The following is a 14,937-nucleotide window of genomic DNA, read 5'->3' as shown; positions in this document are numbered from 1 at the left end:
TCTTTGTTCATTTTGTGTTTGCATTCTCTTGAAGCTTCGAGGTGAGAGTAGAGAGGGGGAGGATTTAAATCGGGCAGAAAGGAGGATGGAATAGGAGGGAAGACATAATACCTTCTCTAAAACGTGAGATTTATTGAGCTATAATTTGCATCCAATAAATTTCCCTATTCTAAAGCATACCGTCCAATGAATGGTAACAAATGGTATACAGTTTCATTACTACAACCACAGTCAAGATATAAAACAGTTCCGCCATCCCCTAAATATTTTCTTTTTATAGTTACTCCCTTCTGCCTAATCCCTGGCAACTGCTGATCTAGTTTTTTACCCCTTTAGTTTTGCCCTTTCTAAAATGTCTTGTGAATAGAATCACATAGACATGGAGTTTTTGTTTCTGGCAGTTGCCTTAATGCTGTTGAGATTCATCCACATTCTTTCAGGTACAAGTTGTTAGTTCCAAGAATGCCTTTTAAAGAATCTTTAGAACAGCCCCTGCAGTAGACCAGAACTCCAAAGCTGTCGTAATGCATTAATCACACATCTTACGAGCCAGTGCCGGGTTTTGTCCTTGGCTTGGCTTTGAAGGTGGGTGGCTCTCCCCTTCCCTTCTAACACTTTATGGAGCTGCAAGAACAGCACTCTTTTAAAAGAAGTCAACCCACAGCAAAGAGTGAATCTTATTTTATTATCAATTGGGACTCTTAGGTTATAAGTAAAGAGGGCTCGCTTTGGCAGTACGTATACTAAAATTGGTGACAAGTAGTGGAAATGAACTTGAATTATATCAAGCAAAATAGTGAGGCTCATTAAAACATTGCAGAGGTTGCTCGGATCTCAAAGACATCAAGTGCAATTGTGGAGCAAGTCCAGAAGCTAGGACTGGACAGGAGGCAGGACTCAACTCTTCTTTCATCCCCCTGTCCCATCGCTCAAGGCTTTATTCACCTCTTCCTTCCATGTTCTCATCAGCATGGCACTCTGGTTGCCCTGGACTCGCATGGTGAGACTCACTGCTGGCTCTCAGGCAAGGTCCATCTCTCCAGGAAGAATCAGCCACCCTTGCTTAGTCTTGACCACAGTGAATGTGTGTAGGGTTGCAGGAAGGAGAGATAGGCACATAACAGCCGTTACAAACATGGGTGTTGCGGGCCATTCACATGAATTGGGAAGGAGTTGCCAGGAAGGTCTGCTGGCCAGAGTGATCATTGGGACCTGGTCAGAGACGAGAAGATTCTATCCCATTCTTCAGTTTACACATAGCCTGTATTATACCACTAATCTACCTCATCCTGACAACTGATTTTCAGCTGTTTATAACTTAGTTTCAAGAAAAAGGAAGCAAAGCAGTTATATTATTTTTGTGTTATAGTGGATCTGGGAACACAGTACTGCATTTTTACCTGTGTCTGGCTATGTTGACCTTTGGTAATTTCCATTTACAGCATGGATAATACATTTCTACAGTGGTTTGATCCAAATGTTTACATACACGTAGCATAAAAATATTTCTAATCCTTCTTTCTGAAGACTTACTTAATGACTATATTTTCTTATTCCTGTCCTGACTTCTTTAGGAAAGGTTACTTTTCCTTGAAGATTAGTGACCAGCAGTTCTTCTCAGAACCACAGCTGATCAACATACAAGCATTTTCTACACAGGTAATTAAAAATGCTAAATAATCAACAATTTTATATGCCTACTTATTCTCAAGGGGAAAAAATCAAGACTACAGTTTTAGGAAAAATACTCAAGCTAAGTTAAACTTGTCTTAGTTTTATCATGAAATGCCATTGGAGTAATTTTTTTAAACTGGGGATTGATCTTGGGTCCTTGGCACTTGCCAAGTACGCAGCAGAACCACTGAGCTAAATCCCCAGCCCCTTGGAATAATTTTTTAGTACTTGTGGGCAGTAGCAACATCAGCAATAAGAATTGCTCATGCGTTTGTAGTACTCAGTGTTTCATGTGAGTTACTCAGTTGATCCTCCTGCCAGCCTTATGAAATATTATTGCCCCCATTTTACAGAGGAGGAAACTAAAGCCCAAGTGTATAGCCTATAGCTAAGAGTCAAGACTTTTGCCCATCAGACCTGGCTTCAGAGTCTGTACTCAAAACCACCATCTTTTGGTGCCTTTCTTTACTATTAACTGAATATGATGCTGGTGCTGCAGAATAATTTAAGGCTTCTCCAGTATTAAGATTGTCCTTTTTTAAGGTATGTTTTGTTTTTCCTAAATATTTCTTTCTCAGTGATATAGGGTTTGTAGTAGTTAGAGGTTCTTATTAAGGATTGGCATAAATGAGTTGTCAGTGTGGTTATCAGCCCAACAGATCTGAGAAATCATGGTAGAAGCAATAAAACTCAGTGTAATGGCCCTTCACACTCATGTGTCGTCACCCTTCGCTGCCAAGTTGTATTTATATGTCCAGAATATAGAACAGAAGCACTGAGAATGGGGCTGGAGGGATTGAACATCTGGAATGTATGCAAGGAACAGGAATGAGATGCAGTATATGTAGTGTCATAAATTGTGAACAGCAAGAGAATGGGACATCATCCCAGGGAACTAATGCTGCTGAAATGTCCGGACCTTAGTACTGCATCAGTTGTGAGTCAGGAAAAGACATTTTATCATTGGTCTTAGCTGGTATTTTCATATCTTCAGTCCTAAAAGTGAAAAGACAGTGGATCATGGATGACAACATAGGCTTGAACCAGGAGTGGCTATCAAATGGTATCAACAACCCAGCTCAACCCTTCTTAGTGATGCTAATACAATAGGGATAACTTGGAGTTTAGGAGTGATTAGAAATTGATTGTAAGTGTAATTTTGTTTTTAAGTTAACACATATGATCTCTTTAAATATGTGCCAGGAGCCACACAGTCTTAGGATTCACAGGCTTAGATGTTCCTTATATTTAATCTCAGATGTTCTGTTTTGATCATTTCATTAGGGCTGTTGTAGTCTTTCATTCCAATGAAAGACTTAGGGTTCATATTGGCAAATTACTTTCTAATCTGAGATGGTGACTTCCCATAGTTCCCTGAATTTTTTTTCCTACAATCAAATGAGTAGGGGGGGAATGTCTATTACATGATAGATTTTTATTTTAACTATTTAAAGTAATTTTAGAAAGGAATTTCAACTTATTTTTGTTCATGTAAATTTGAGTGATATTTCAATATAGTAGTCCTAAGCCTCCCTGAGATTTTCTCATATAAGTTAATTTGGGTTTTTTCCATCTGTAGACCTTTACATCACATTTGACCTTTCTTTCCTATTTCAGACTATGAGCTTTTCATTCTCCTTGTAAAGTCTTACAGCTGTAGAGTTTTCACACAGGAATTCTGAGGCGCTACGATCTAATTTCCCACCATGTGGTTATTATGATGCATTAGTTAGACTTAAACTTTAATGGAGATTGTAATTTCCAGTAGGCCAGGGGAGTGCCTGCGTAGCTTTGAAGCAAAGCCATTTGGGGATAAAGAACGAATGTGTTGAGAGAGTTCTAGATGGTCCAATTTCAAATGATATTTTTTATAAACCCTATGATAATGTTTTCTTTGGCTTCTGGCCTCATGTTTTGTGCGTTTGTTGTGGTTCATTAACTTTTATCTATATGAAAGAACATTTTATCTGCTTACTCAAGTTGGTGGGGAAAACCCGATGATGCCAAGAATAACATAGAAAATTGATATATGAGCAGTGTCACAAGAATTAACCAAGTGGTTCCTTACCCAGGCCATGATCTTGCCAGGCCTTATAACCAGAGTTGGGGTGGGGCTGTGTCAGGATTTGGATGAGAGAACTTGAAGAAAATTCCTGGCAGAGACCAGAAATAATGTGAATTTCTAATACAGAGGCATCTTACTCTGTGTCAACATGTTATAATGTGGCCTAAAGTGAAGGGTTTAATTGCCAAATGCAAGTCCCCAAATTCATAGCTGTTTTGTGCCTTTCTTGGCTGCGGCTTCTGCTTGGGCTTCTTGACATTGAGCTAATCTCACAATTCAGGGGACATGGTGCAAATCGAGATAGCAGAGAAATTAGAAACAGTAGCTCTTGTTGATTGCTTCTTACCCAAAATGTGGTTTTGAAGTGGCTTGAGAAACCTCTAGAACCCAAAGGTATGAAGTAACCTGAATTACCCTGGTCACTGTGACCAGTTGCACCTGTGACAGCTGCTGTTGCCTGGCAACAGGTAAGCACGTTACTAGAGCACCTGTGCTTTCTTAAAAACCACAGAAAGATCAGTTTGTTGGTCCTTGTGACTTTCCCTACTCCTTTCCCTTCTACTCCACAGACCCCGTATGTTCTGAGAAATGAGGGTCTCCACATTAGCCGAGGAGAACGGGGAACCATCACCACCCAGCTGCTTGACATCAGGGATGATGACAATCCACAGGATGTGGTAGTGGAGGTGCTTGATCCTCCGCACCACGGCCGGTTGCTCCAAACGCTTCAGTCCCCGGAAGCCTCCATCTCTCAGTTCCAGCTGGATGAACTCTCCAGAGGCCTTCTCCTCTATGCTCACGATGGCTCTGACAGCACAGCCGATGTCACAGTCTTCCAGGCCAGTGATGGACACTCCTTCCGAAATATACTGTTCCATGTGATGATTGGGCCCAAGGTAGGTGTCATTTCCCAACTTGGTTTCCTGGCACCTAGGTGTGAAATTTTGCTGTTAAAATTATTTTACAATACTCATAAACTTAGGATATGAATATTCATTTTTTCAAATTCAGTCTATTATAGAGGTACTTGTTGTGTATCTATAAGGGGCAATCCATATATAGTTATGTCTGTGTAGAGAGTGATAGATAAATTGATAGGTTTGATTGAACAACCTTCATCTGAAAGACCTCTCTACAAAAAAAAGGACAATTTTGAACACATTTTGTTTACGTACTGCCACAAAACTGTTATGATCCACTAATCCTTTTGTCTACTGCCCAAACATGACCAAGGCACTTCTGTTTTTGTCTGGCCTCCTAAAACAGCTCATGAAATGAGGTCACCTTAATGAATCAAAGGGTTTAAGTCTAGCTGTTTTCTCAAGTGGGATGCGGCACTTTTTTGGCAATCACGGTGGTCTTTGGTAAAGAGGCTGAGAGCAGGTTTCTCCATCTGAGTTGTTGACGTGCCATCTTCTGATGTTCCTTTTATATCCATTAGCACCTGCACTATTATTTGTTTTTTATTTATTTAATATTTTTCTTTGAATCAGCTTTTTATTGGAACCTCATACTAACAATACTTGTGACATCTTAGGCTTGAAGTCACACTTTTTTCTGAAATATTGAAATGAATGCATTACCCTTCTATAAAATTTTTTCCATGTGCTACATAAAATATTACTGTATATTACAAATGAGACAGTTATCACACTGTAGGAAATACTGAGCTGATCCATGCTAATGCACGATCCCACTGAAAAATTCCCAAAACTTAAATGATATTTTGCTGGAAGCTCTTTTCTCAGTTTCATCAAAAATCACTCTTTTCTGAGGTCTTAGGTTGGAAACTTACCTTTTTTTTTAACTTTTCGTTTCGCAAAGAATTTCCTTTGGAGACATCGTTAGCAGTTAGCAAGATTGATTGACTGAGGATAGTTTAAAAATCACTTGTCACTTTCTCACCAATGATCCCTCTAAATTTGCAGTTGGTCCTCTTGAAGGGAAACGGCTGTCTCTAATGTGGTCTGTTAACTAGTTTCTCCATCTTTTATCCCATTATTTTCAGCTTCTAGAAACAGGGATGTGAAAGAGATGGACGTGCAGGAAGGCTGATTATAAGGTGGAGTTGGCAGATGGCCACCTTGTATCTAATCCTAATTATCACCTTCTTGCACTTGCTCTGGGAGTTGAGGTTTAATTCTGGAGAGATGATTTCTAGATAGATGCAGATAGTTTTTCTTCCTTCTTGGTTTCTTTCCAAGGGTGGTATAGGACATCGGTGCAACCTTCCCAGCCTATTTTGGGTTTCAATTTATGTGTTTGGAGCTGAGTTAAGGGCATGAGCATCCTGCATGGACTCACTAAACATTAAAAGGCATTTCTAGGATTGTAGCTGCTTTAACTGCCAAAACTAAGAAAAATAGAATTTTAAGTCCTAAATGAGGCACATGGCACAGAGTTTTGGAATTCTTATGATTCTTACAAGGTACAAGGCATGGAGGTATTTATTGAGTCTGTGACTCCTGAAGGGTGACCTTGAGGTGTCCGTCCTCCTTTGCTTTTCCCATTCCATCAACTCCCATAGTGTTGTAGTTACCTGTCCATGAGGTGATTCTTACATGGATTGGAGTCATGAATCAATGACCAGAGCTCCAGATCCATCAGGATGTGCTAATAATAATCTTGACGAATTCTGACAATATTATACAAATATATTCTATTTTTCCTTTTAGAAATTCAAAATACTTTATCTTATATTTGTTCTCTTGATCTTTACAGTGTCTTATTGAAGGTTAAAATGGAGGCTATATGCCCTCATTCCTTTTAAAGGAAATTCTGTAAAAGGGAAGGGTTTTTTGTTTTGTTTTTAACATTTATTGGACACTAAAGCTTGATGTGAATGATTCGTTTTGATCTTCATAATCATTCTGTGATGTTTGTACAATTATCTTTAATTTCCCAAGAGCTGGGGATTAAGCTCAGTGGTTCTGCTGCCTGCCTCACAAGTGCAAGGACCCAAGTTCAATCCCCAGCACTGAAAAAAGAATGTTTAATTTCCCAAAAGAAGAAACTAAAGGCTTAAAAACAGTCATTTTCATAAAGGTATTTAGTGCCAGAGCTGTGGTTTTATTTCAAGTTTATCTAGTTTCTACACTTAACCATGAGGCTCTTTTTATCCTGGCCTATATTTTTCAATAATTTGGTCATATATTTCTTATTTCCTTAGTACATAAAAGGAAGATGATCATTTAGTCATTTTCTCAGTGTCCTAGCCAAGCATGTAGGCCCCATGCCTTCTGGAATCTTCCCTCTGGACTCCTACAGCTTGTTCCAAGTGAGGGTGCTTATAGTCATAAGTCTACTGGACCCAGGAAGAAAAAGTGGCCTCAGCTATTACAGTGTCCACTAGAGACAGAGTCAGATGTGACTGGTTTCACTGGAATTACCATTTCTGAAGATGGCTTGAGATTCCTAAGCCTGGGGCCACTTAAGTGACTTAAATGGAATGGCCAATGGATTTCACTTTCATTCATAACTGAATAAAGTACAAATTAATCTAATATTGCTCAGCAGAAGTCTCAGCCTGTTTTTCTGATGGAAAGGAACAGAAAAAGGAAATGTGAGATGAAGGACTGTTTGAGTTTTACCCTGAGCAGGGAGGAGCAGAAGGTTTCTGTCTGTGTTTGTTGGATAGTCAGGGGATGGATGTGGTGGTGTGAGTGTTCTGCTGTGGATGCTGGGGTGGCTCAGCAGGGACTAACTAGCAGGACTGTGTCCTTTCACCTTTTTTTTTCCAGTTATAGTCACTTTCCACAAACTTGTCCTATCAGTGAATAAACTTGACTGCCACTTCCAGGCTTAAGCTAAGCTACTGAGGAAAAAATAGAACCAGGATTAATGTTGAAACATGTTCTCTTGGGAGAAGAGGAGGCAACAGAAGAAAGAAAAGATTAAAAAGTAATAAAGAATGTTCTACCAAATAGGTTTTCATTAATTGGCTAGATTACCAAACCCAAGCCTACTACAGATGTGATTCTAAAGCAATTCGGCATCTAATAAAGAGCTAAAATGTGGGCAGTGGAAAGCCATGCTCAGTGGTGGGCTTCTCTCCACTTCTGGGCTTTCAAGGAATTACCTGCTTTTCATTAATTAAGGTGCCTCTGGAAATTATGCTTTCTCCCCTTTGGCAATAAATCTGATGATCTCTCTGACATCATCTGTTGTTGTTTGAACAGTTATTTTCTGCAGCTGGGTAAAGCTTTAAACTAAAGAGCCCCCAAGTGTCATATAATGAACTGGGTAGGTTATATACTTGAGAGCCCTTTCTGGCTGTGGTGATGCCCGTGTACAATGAAAATTTAAGCCCTGATGTGTTTTCCCTCAGTATCATTGATGCCAGCCTCTCGTTGGTGGTTTTACAGGGATGTAGTTAGTTTTGTAATAATGGCATTTATGTGAATTACAAATATCAGTGGTACAAAAATGTTTATTTGTATGAAAAAGAGTCTATGCATTTCACAAATAAATCCTTCCTGTGCGTCAGGAGTTACACCTATGGGAGGTTTGCTTAGCTTGTTCAATTCATGGATATCTCAGCTGAGTTCCATATGGATCAAAGGTTCTGCACTCCTGACCTGAAGTAACAAGCTTCTGAAGCTCCTACACACACTGACAAAAAAAACATTCCAACTATTGCCCCTGTTCTTCCTGCTGATAAATTTCACCTCATGCCTACTACACTGAATGTTGCTTTCCTAAAGTCCACAATGTCCTACAAGAGTAAATTTTAAAAGCTATAGTGTAAGTAAGCTCTTACCAACTTATCCATCTGTTTACAGAATAAGAACATGGTAGGGTTGCTTTTAAATCCAACAACAGTATACTCTTTTTCTAAACAGTGAAGTTTTAAACACTTCTACTTTGAATATTTTTGTCTGGGATTTGGGCACACTATCATTTGAGCTAAAGTTTCAGCATTTATGGCCCAACATTTAATTTGGGGGAGGTGGATATTTATTTTGTTTGTGAGATTCTTCCTTCAAAGGATAGAGGTTCTTTTAGTTTACAGCATTAATATTTTTGCTTGTAATACCATATATAATGGCTAAACTTTATTACCAACATTTCTGTATGCCTATTGAGCTATGAAATGAATTAGAAGAACTATTTAATTTAAAGCACTGTGTTAATCATACCCTCAATTTTACTTGTTGGGATTTCATTGCCTGCTAATGTACTCTGGAGGATATATAAAACATCACTGGGCAGGAGATTTTTCAACTAGTAATATAGCTAATTCTTTGAGTTGACAAAGATATATGCAGGGGAAAAAAACTATTAGATTTAAAAAATACCAAAATGTCAGAACTATGGGAGAAATCAGATTAAAATTTGGCTTTTTGGGGCCGGGGATTTAGCTCAGTGGTTCAGTGGCCTGCCTTGCAAGCGCAAGGACCCGAGTTCAATCCCCGGTACCAAAAAAATAAATAAATTAATTAATTAATAAAAATAAAATTTGGCTTTTGAAATACTTCAGCTATAGAAAAAATTGTGTGTAGCCTTCTACCCATCTTTTCTTGAATATTCCATACCCTTTACCCCCCAAAATCATTAAAAAGAACCATCATGATGAAATGACTCATACTTCTTTTTTTTAATGATTTTATTGATGTATGATTAGTGTGTACAAAGCTCCTTACATATTTTTTGTTTTATTTTATTTTGTTTTGTTTGTTACCAGGGATTGAACTCATGACCCTGCTCTTATGAGGCAGGCAGTGGCACCACTGAGCTAAATCCCTGGCCAGCTCCTTATATTTAGTATATACAAGTCAGTGAATTTAGAGATGTGTACACACCCATAAAAATATCACCACCTCAAAAGTAGTAAACGCCATCACAAAATTTGCCCATACCTCTAATATTATTGCTTATCTTTATGGTACAAGCACTGGACCTAACACCCTCCTCTTAGCAAACCATATAGTATTGTCAGCCATAGGCACTATGCTGCACGTTTCCAGAGTTTATCTTGAAGAACTGAAGCTGTATCCTTCATCTGTCATCTCACCTGTTCCTTCTCCTACCCCCTACCAATTACCATTCTACTCTCTGGTTCTGTGACTTTGACTACTTTATACATATAAGCAATATCGTATAGTGTTTGTCTTTCTATGGCTGGCTTATTTTGCTTAGCTGAATGTCTTCCTCCAGATCCATCTATGTTGTCTCAATTGCAAGATTTTTTTCTTTTTTAGAGGCTGAATCGAATTGTTTTCTTTGTGATTTGATTTTTTTTCTAATAGTTTGTATCAATTCTTTTCTTTTATATTTCTACTAAAGTTTTTTTGTGGTCATTATAAGGCTTACATAAAATATAGGAGTCTGGTTTTTTTTTGTTTTTTCTTAAGTCTTTTACTGGTACATTTTAGGTATACAGTACATTTACATTTATCATCAGGAACTTGTACCTTTATATGTTGTATCTTGCTTCCTATTTCTTCCCCCTTTCCCTGTCCTCACTTCAACCCCTACACCCCTCCCTATTTACAAAGACTGTTTCATTTTGTTGCTTTTCTCGTATTTTTTCCTTTCCTTTCTTTCCTTTCCCTTACTCTTCCCACTTCCCCTAACCCTTTGGGCCTTTTGTTCCTATTTCATGTTATCAGTTATTCATTTTAGTCATTATTTACGCTTTTAGTTTCTCATAACAGTGAGGCTATTTGGTTTTTACACGTGTCCTATTTATTTCACTTAAGAATATTGCCTCAATGTGCATCCATTTAGCTATAAATATCTCTAGTTTCTCATTCTTTGTGGCTGAGTAGTCCTCCATTTTATAGGAAAACTACATCTTCTTTATTCAGTCTCCAGTTGATGGGCAATTGGGCTGTTTACAAGCTTTAACTATTACAAACTGTACCACTGTAAACATGAGTGTGCATATTTCGCTGTGGTATGATCCTTTTAATTCTTTTGGGATGATACCCAGAGGAATAGCTAGGTCAAATGGAACCTCTAATCCAAGTCTTTTGAGGTATCTCCATATTGATTTCCACAGTGGTTTCACCAGTCTTCACTCCCACCAACAATGGAGAAGGGTTCCTTTCTCCCGACAGCCCCGCCAACATTTGTTATTGGTTGATTTCTTGATAGCAGCCATTCTTTCTGGGGTGAGGTGGAATCTCAGTGTTGTTTTCATTTACATCTCTTTAATGACCAGTGAAGTTGAACATTTTTTCATATGTTTATTTGTTGCTTTTACTTCTTTGGTTGAGAAATGTCTGCTTCCAGAACTATATTGAACAGGAGTGATGATAATGGGCTTCCTTGTCTTGTTCCTGATTTTAGCATGAAAGTTTTCAGTTTTGACCATTGTGTGATACTGGCTTTTGGTTTTTCATAGATAGCCTTAATCAAGTTGAGATAATTCTATTCCAATTTTATGTAGGTTTTTTTTAAAATCATGAATGGATTTTGGATTTTATCTAATACTTTTTCTGCATCTATTGAGATGATCACATGGTTTTTGTCCTTCGCTCTGTTAATATAGTATATTATATTTATTGGCTTATGTGTTTTGAGCTATCCTTGCATCCCTGGGATAAATCTGACTTGGTCAGGTTGTATGATCTTCCTAATGATCCTCTGTATTCTGTTTGCCAGTATCATTTGGAGGATTTTTGCATCTATGTTAATTAGGGAGATTGGCTGTGGTTCTCCTTTTTGGTTGGATCTTTCCCTGGTTTTGATATCAAAGTAAACACTTGCTTCCAGGAATGAATTTGGAAGTATTGCTTCAATTTCATTGAAGAGTTTAAAGAGAAGTGGCAATAGTTCTTCTCTAAAAGTCTTGTAGAATTCAGCAGTGAAGCCATCAGGACCTGGGCTTTTCTTTGTTGGTAAATTTTTAATTAATGTTTTTAATTTCACTGATTGTAATTGGGGTGTTTAGAATTTTTATATCTTCTTCATTCAACTTTGGTAATTCATATGTATCTAGGAATCTGTCCATTTCTTATATGTTTTCCATTTTATGAGAGCACAGGTTCTCAAAGTATGTATTTATGATTCTCTGGATTTCTGCTGGATCTGTTCTGACTACACCTTTTCCATTCTTAATTGAATGGATTTGAGCCTTTTCTTTCTTTTTGTTTTGATAAGATTGGCTGAGGGTTTATCAGTTTTATTTATTCTTTTGAAAAACCAACTCTTCGATTTTTTATTTTTAGTATTGTTCTCTTAGTCTCTGCTCTGATCTTTATAATTTCCTCCCTTGTATTAGCTTTGGGTTTGGGTTGCTCTTCTTATTGTAGGAGCTTGAGGTTCAGCATTAGGTTATTTGAGCTCTTTCTGTTTTCCTAGTATGGGCATTCATTGCTATGAATTTCCTTCATAAAACTGCTTTCATTGTGTCCTAGATTCCTGTATGTTGTATTGGCATCATCATTAAATTGTAGAAACTGTCTAATTTCTTTTTTAATTTCCTCTGTGACTCATTGGTTGTTCAGAAGTGTGTTATTCAATTTCCATGTGTTTGTGGTATTTTGTGCTGTCTTATGCTATTGATCTCCAATTTTATTGCACTATGGTCTGATAATATGCATGAGATAACTTCAGTTCCTTTGCATTTACTTAAACATGTCCTATGAGTTAGTAGTACATGGTCTATTTTGGAGAATGACCCATGTGCAGCTGAAAAGAATGTACATTCTGATTTTGTGTGGTGGAACACTATAGACATCTATTAAATCCATTTGTTCAAAACCTTGGTTCAGTTCTCTCTTTCATTGTTGATGTTTTTATCTGGATTATCTATTTGTGACAGTGGAGTATTGAGGTCCACCACTACAATTGTATTAGTACTTATTTGGTTTCTCATGTCCATTAATATTTGTTTTGTATAGTTGGGGGCATTAGTATTTGGTGCATATATATTTATGATTATCATATCTTCCTCTTGGATTGTTTCCTTTACAAGGATATAGTGACCTTCTTTGTTTCTCTTAATCAATTTTGGTTTGAAATCTACTTTGTCTGCAAATAAGATATCTACCCCTGCTTTTTTCAAGGTTCCTGTCACATGGAGAACTGTTTTCTGTCATTTTACTTTCAGTCTATGAATTTTTTTAATTTGATGTGTTTTTTTGTTTGTTTTGTTTTGTTTTGTTTTGAACCTGGGATTGAACTTGGGCCCTTCTGCTTGCAAGGTAGGCTGCGGAACCACTGAGCCAAATCTCCACCTGGATTTTGCTTCTTAATCCACTTTGACATTCTATTTCTTTTGATTGGTGAATTGAAACCATTAACATTGATGGGTGTAATTGATACATATTGACTCATCCTTGTCATGATATTTTTTGGCTCTTTTATTTTTTATTTTTCCCCCTTTCCCTTTAATTTCTTGCCTTGCCTGATGGCTTCACTCTGTTGAGAATCATGCAGTTGTGACCCTCATTGTCTTTTTCTAGGATATTGTTTAGAATTGTTTGAAGTGTTGGTTTGGTATTCATGAAGTTTCTCAGGTGTTCTTTGTTGTGGAAGTATCTAATTTCCCCATCGATTTTGAAGGATAATTTCGCAGGATACAACAGTCTAGTTTGGATGTTACTTTCTTTTAGGGCTTGAAATACTTCACTCCAGGCTTTCCTTGACTTGAGGGTTTGTGTTGAAAAGTCTGCTGTAATTCTGATGGACTTTCCATTGTATGTGATTTATTTCTTTAACTATTTGTAGGATTTTGTTCTTCTGTTGGGTTTCTGGGATCTTGACTGTTATATGTCTAGGTATAGATTTTTTTTATCATGGCTAGTTGGAGTTCTGTAAGCCTCACGTATCTGTATGTCAAATTATTTTGCTCTGTTTGAAAAGTTTTCTACTATTACTTCTGTGAACAGTTTTTTTTTAATGTAATATGTAGTTTCTCCTGTTTTTTTTTTTTTTTTTTTTTTTTTGTGGACTCATCAGTCTTATGTTACACTTTTTTGCATCATCTAGCAGCTTCTGGATCAATTTCTCATGGTCCCTTACTATTTTTAAGAAATCTCTCTTTTCATGGTCATTAACCACAGTCCTGTCTCTTGTATCTGATATTCTGTCTCCATATTGGCTCAATCTGCTGTGAATACTTTCAGTGGCATTTTTAATCTCTTGGATATCTGTTTGAATCTGTTTCATGAATTCCATTTCTTTCCTTTGTTTGGCATCATGGTTTCTATTTCTTTCCTGTTGGGAATTCATGGCTTCCATCATGGTTCTTAGCTCGTCTATTTTTTTTTTTTTTTATCTGTTTCTGTTCTAGAGTCTCTAATCATGTCTTTCATTCTCTTCACCATCTCTAGTTATCTTGGAAATTATTTCTGTTTTGAATTTTTCTAGAGCCTTGTTCATCTGTTTTCTTATTGTGCTATCAGTTCAGGGTGTCTAGGTGGTTGCTTATCAGATTTTTCCACCTTGTTTTCCCCAGGATTTGCCTTTGGTGAGCTGGAATTCTGGGTTTGTGCCTTGCGTAGGTGTCTTTCATTTCTAATTTTGTTGTTAATGCTGTTTTTTGGTTTAATTCATGGGCTGATGCTTCAGTATTGCTTATTGTGAGTATCTTGATTACTTGTATTTCAAGCCCTTTGGAGTGATTGTTTCTCAGAGGTATCTTCCAGGTATAGCTAGCCTCTTTAGGCTTTGAGTCTAATGACTGTTAGGCAATCTCATTTTCAGTATACCAGGGAGGGCAGCTGGTTATATCAATCACGACACCTTAGCTCAGTTGACACAATCAGCATCAACTGTAGCATCATGCACAGCTCAGAAAATGACAATTTGTGGTAGCAGTTAATCTATCACTGAATGGGCTAGATCAAAATCAAGGGCCAGCCCAAAATATGTTTGTAGTAAATAAACCCTTCAATACAGCAAATTTACCTTTCTGGAAAATGATTTAGAAGGAATTGGGAGGGAGGGATAGAGAGATAGAAGTAGAGGAAAAGGTTAGAAGTGAAGCTAGAGGACATGGGAAGAGCACACAAATTGTGGGAAACTTTTGAAGACAGGTGGAAAAGACAGAGCAAATGAATAGAGACAAGAACAGAACAAACTAACAGTGATAGGGAAGCTAGAAACTGTATTCACCTTCATATAATAATACTGACAGTCAAGAGAAGAATAGAGAGGAAAAACAGTTTGAAATGGAACAGGAACAAAGAGGGAAATGAAGAACAAGAAGGGAGAGAGAGAGAAAGAGAAAGAAAAGCAATATATAT

The 14,937-nt window shown here is 37.5% G+C and overlaps 1 protein-coding gene across 1 annotated transcript in view; it reads left to right on the top strand.

The window, feature by feature from the left end:
- The window catches only part of Fras1 (Fraser extracellular matrix complex subunit 1), a 406,016-nt gene that overhangs the window by 261,199 nt on the left and 129,880 nt on the right, over positions 1-14,937 (top strand). Inside the window, exons 28-29 of the mRNA XM_010628378.1 lie at positions 1,575-1,659; positions 4,309-4,635. Coding sequence (XP_010626680.1) covers positions 1,575-1,659; positions 4,309-4,635 — 412 coding nt within the window. The remainder of the gene's footprint in view (positions 1-1,574; positions 1,660-4,308; positions 4,636-14,937) is intronic.

The sequence above is a fragment of the Fukomys damarensis genome, unplaced genomic scaffold (assembly GCF_012274545.1).
Source record: "Fukomys damarensis isolate Sample0158 unplaced genomic scaffold, DMR_v1.0_HiC HiC_scaffold_32, whole genome shotgun sequence".
NCBI classification, from domain to species: domain Eukaryota; kingdom Metazoa; phylum Chordata; class Mammalia; order Rodentia; family Bathyergidae; genus Fukomys; species Fukomys damarensis.
Note: the sequence above shows the minus strand (reverse complement) of the source record. Positions and strands in the feature narration are given on the sequence as shown.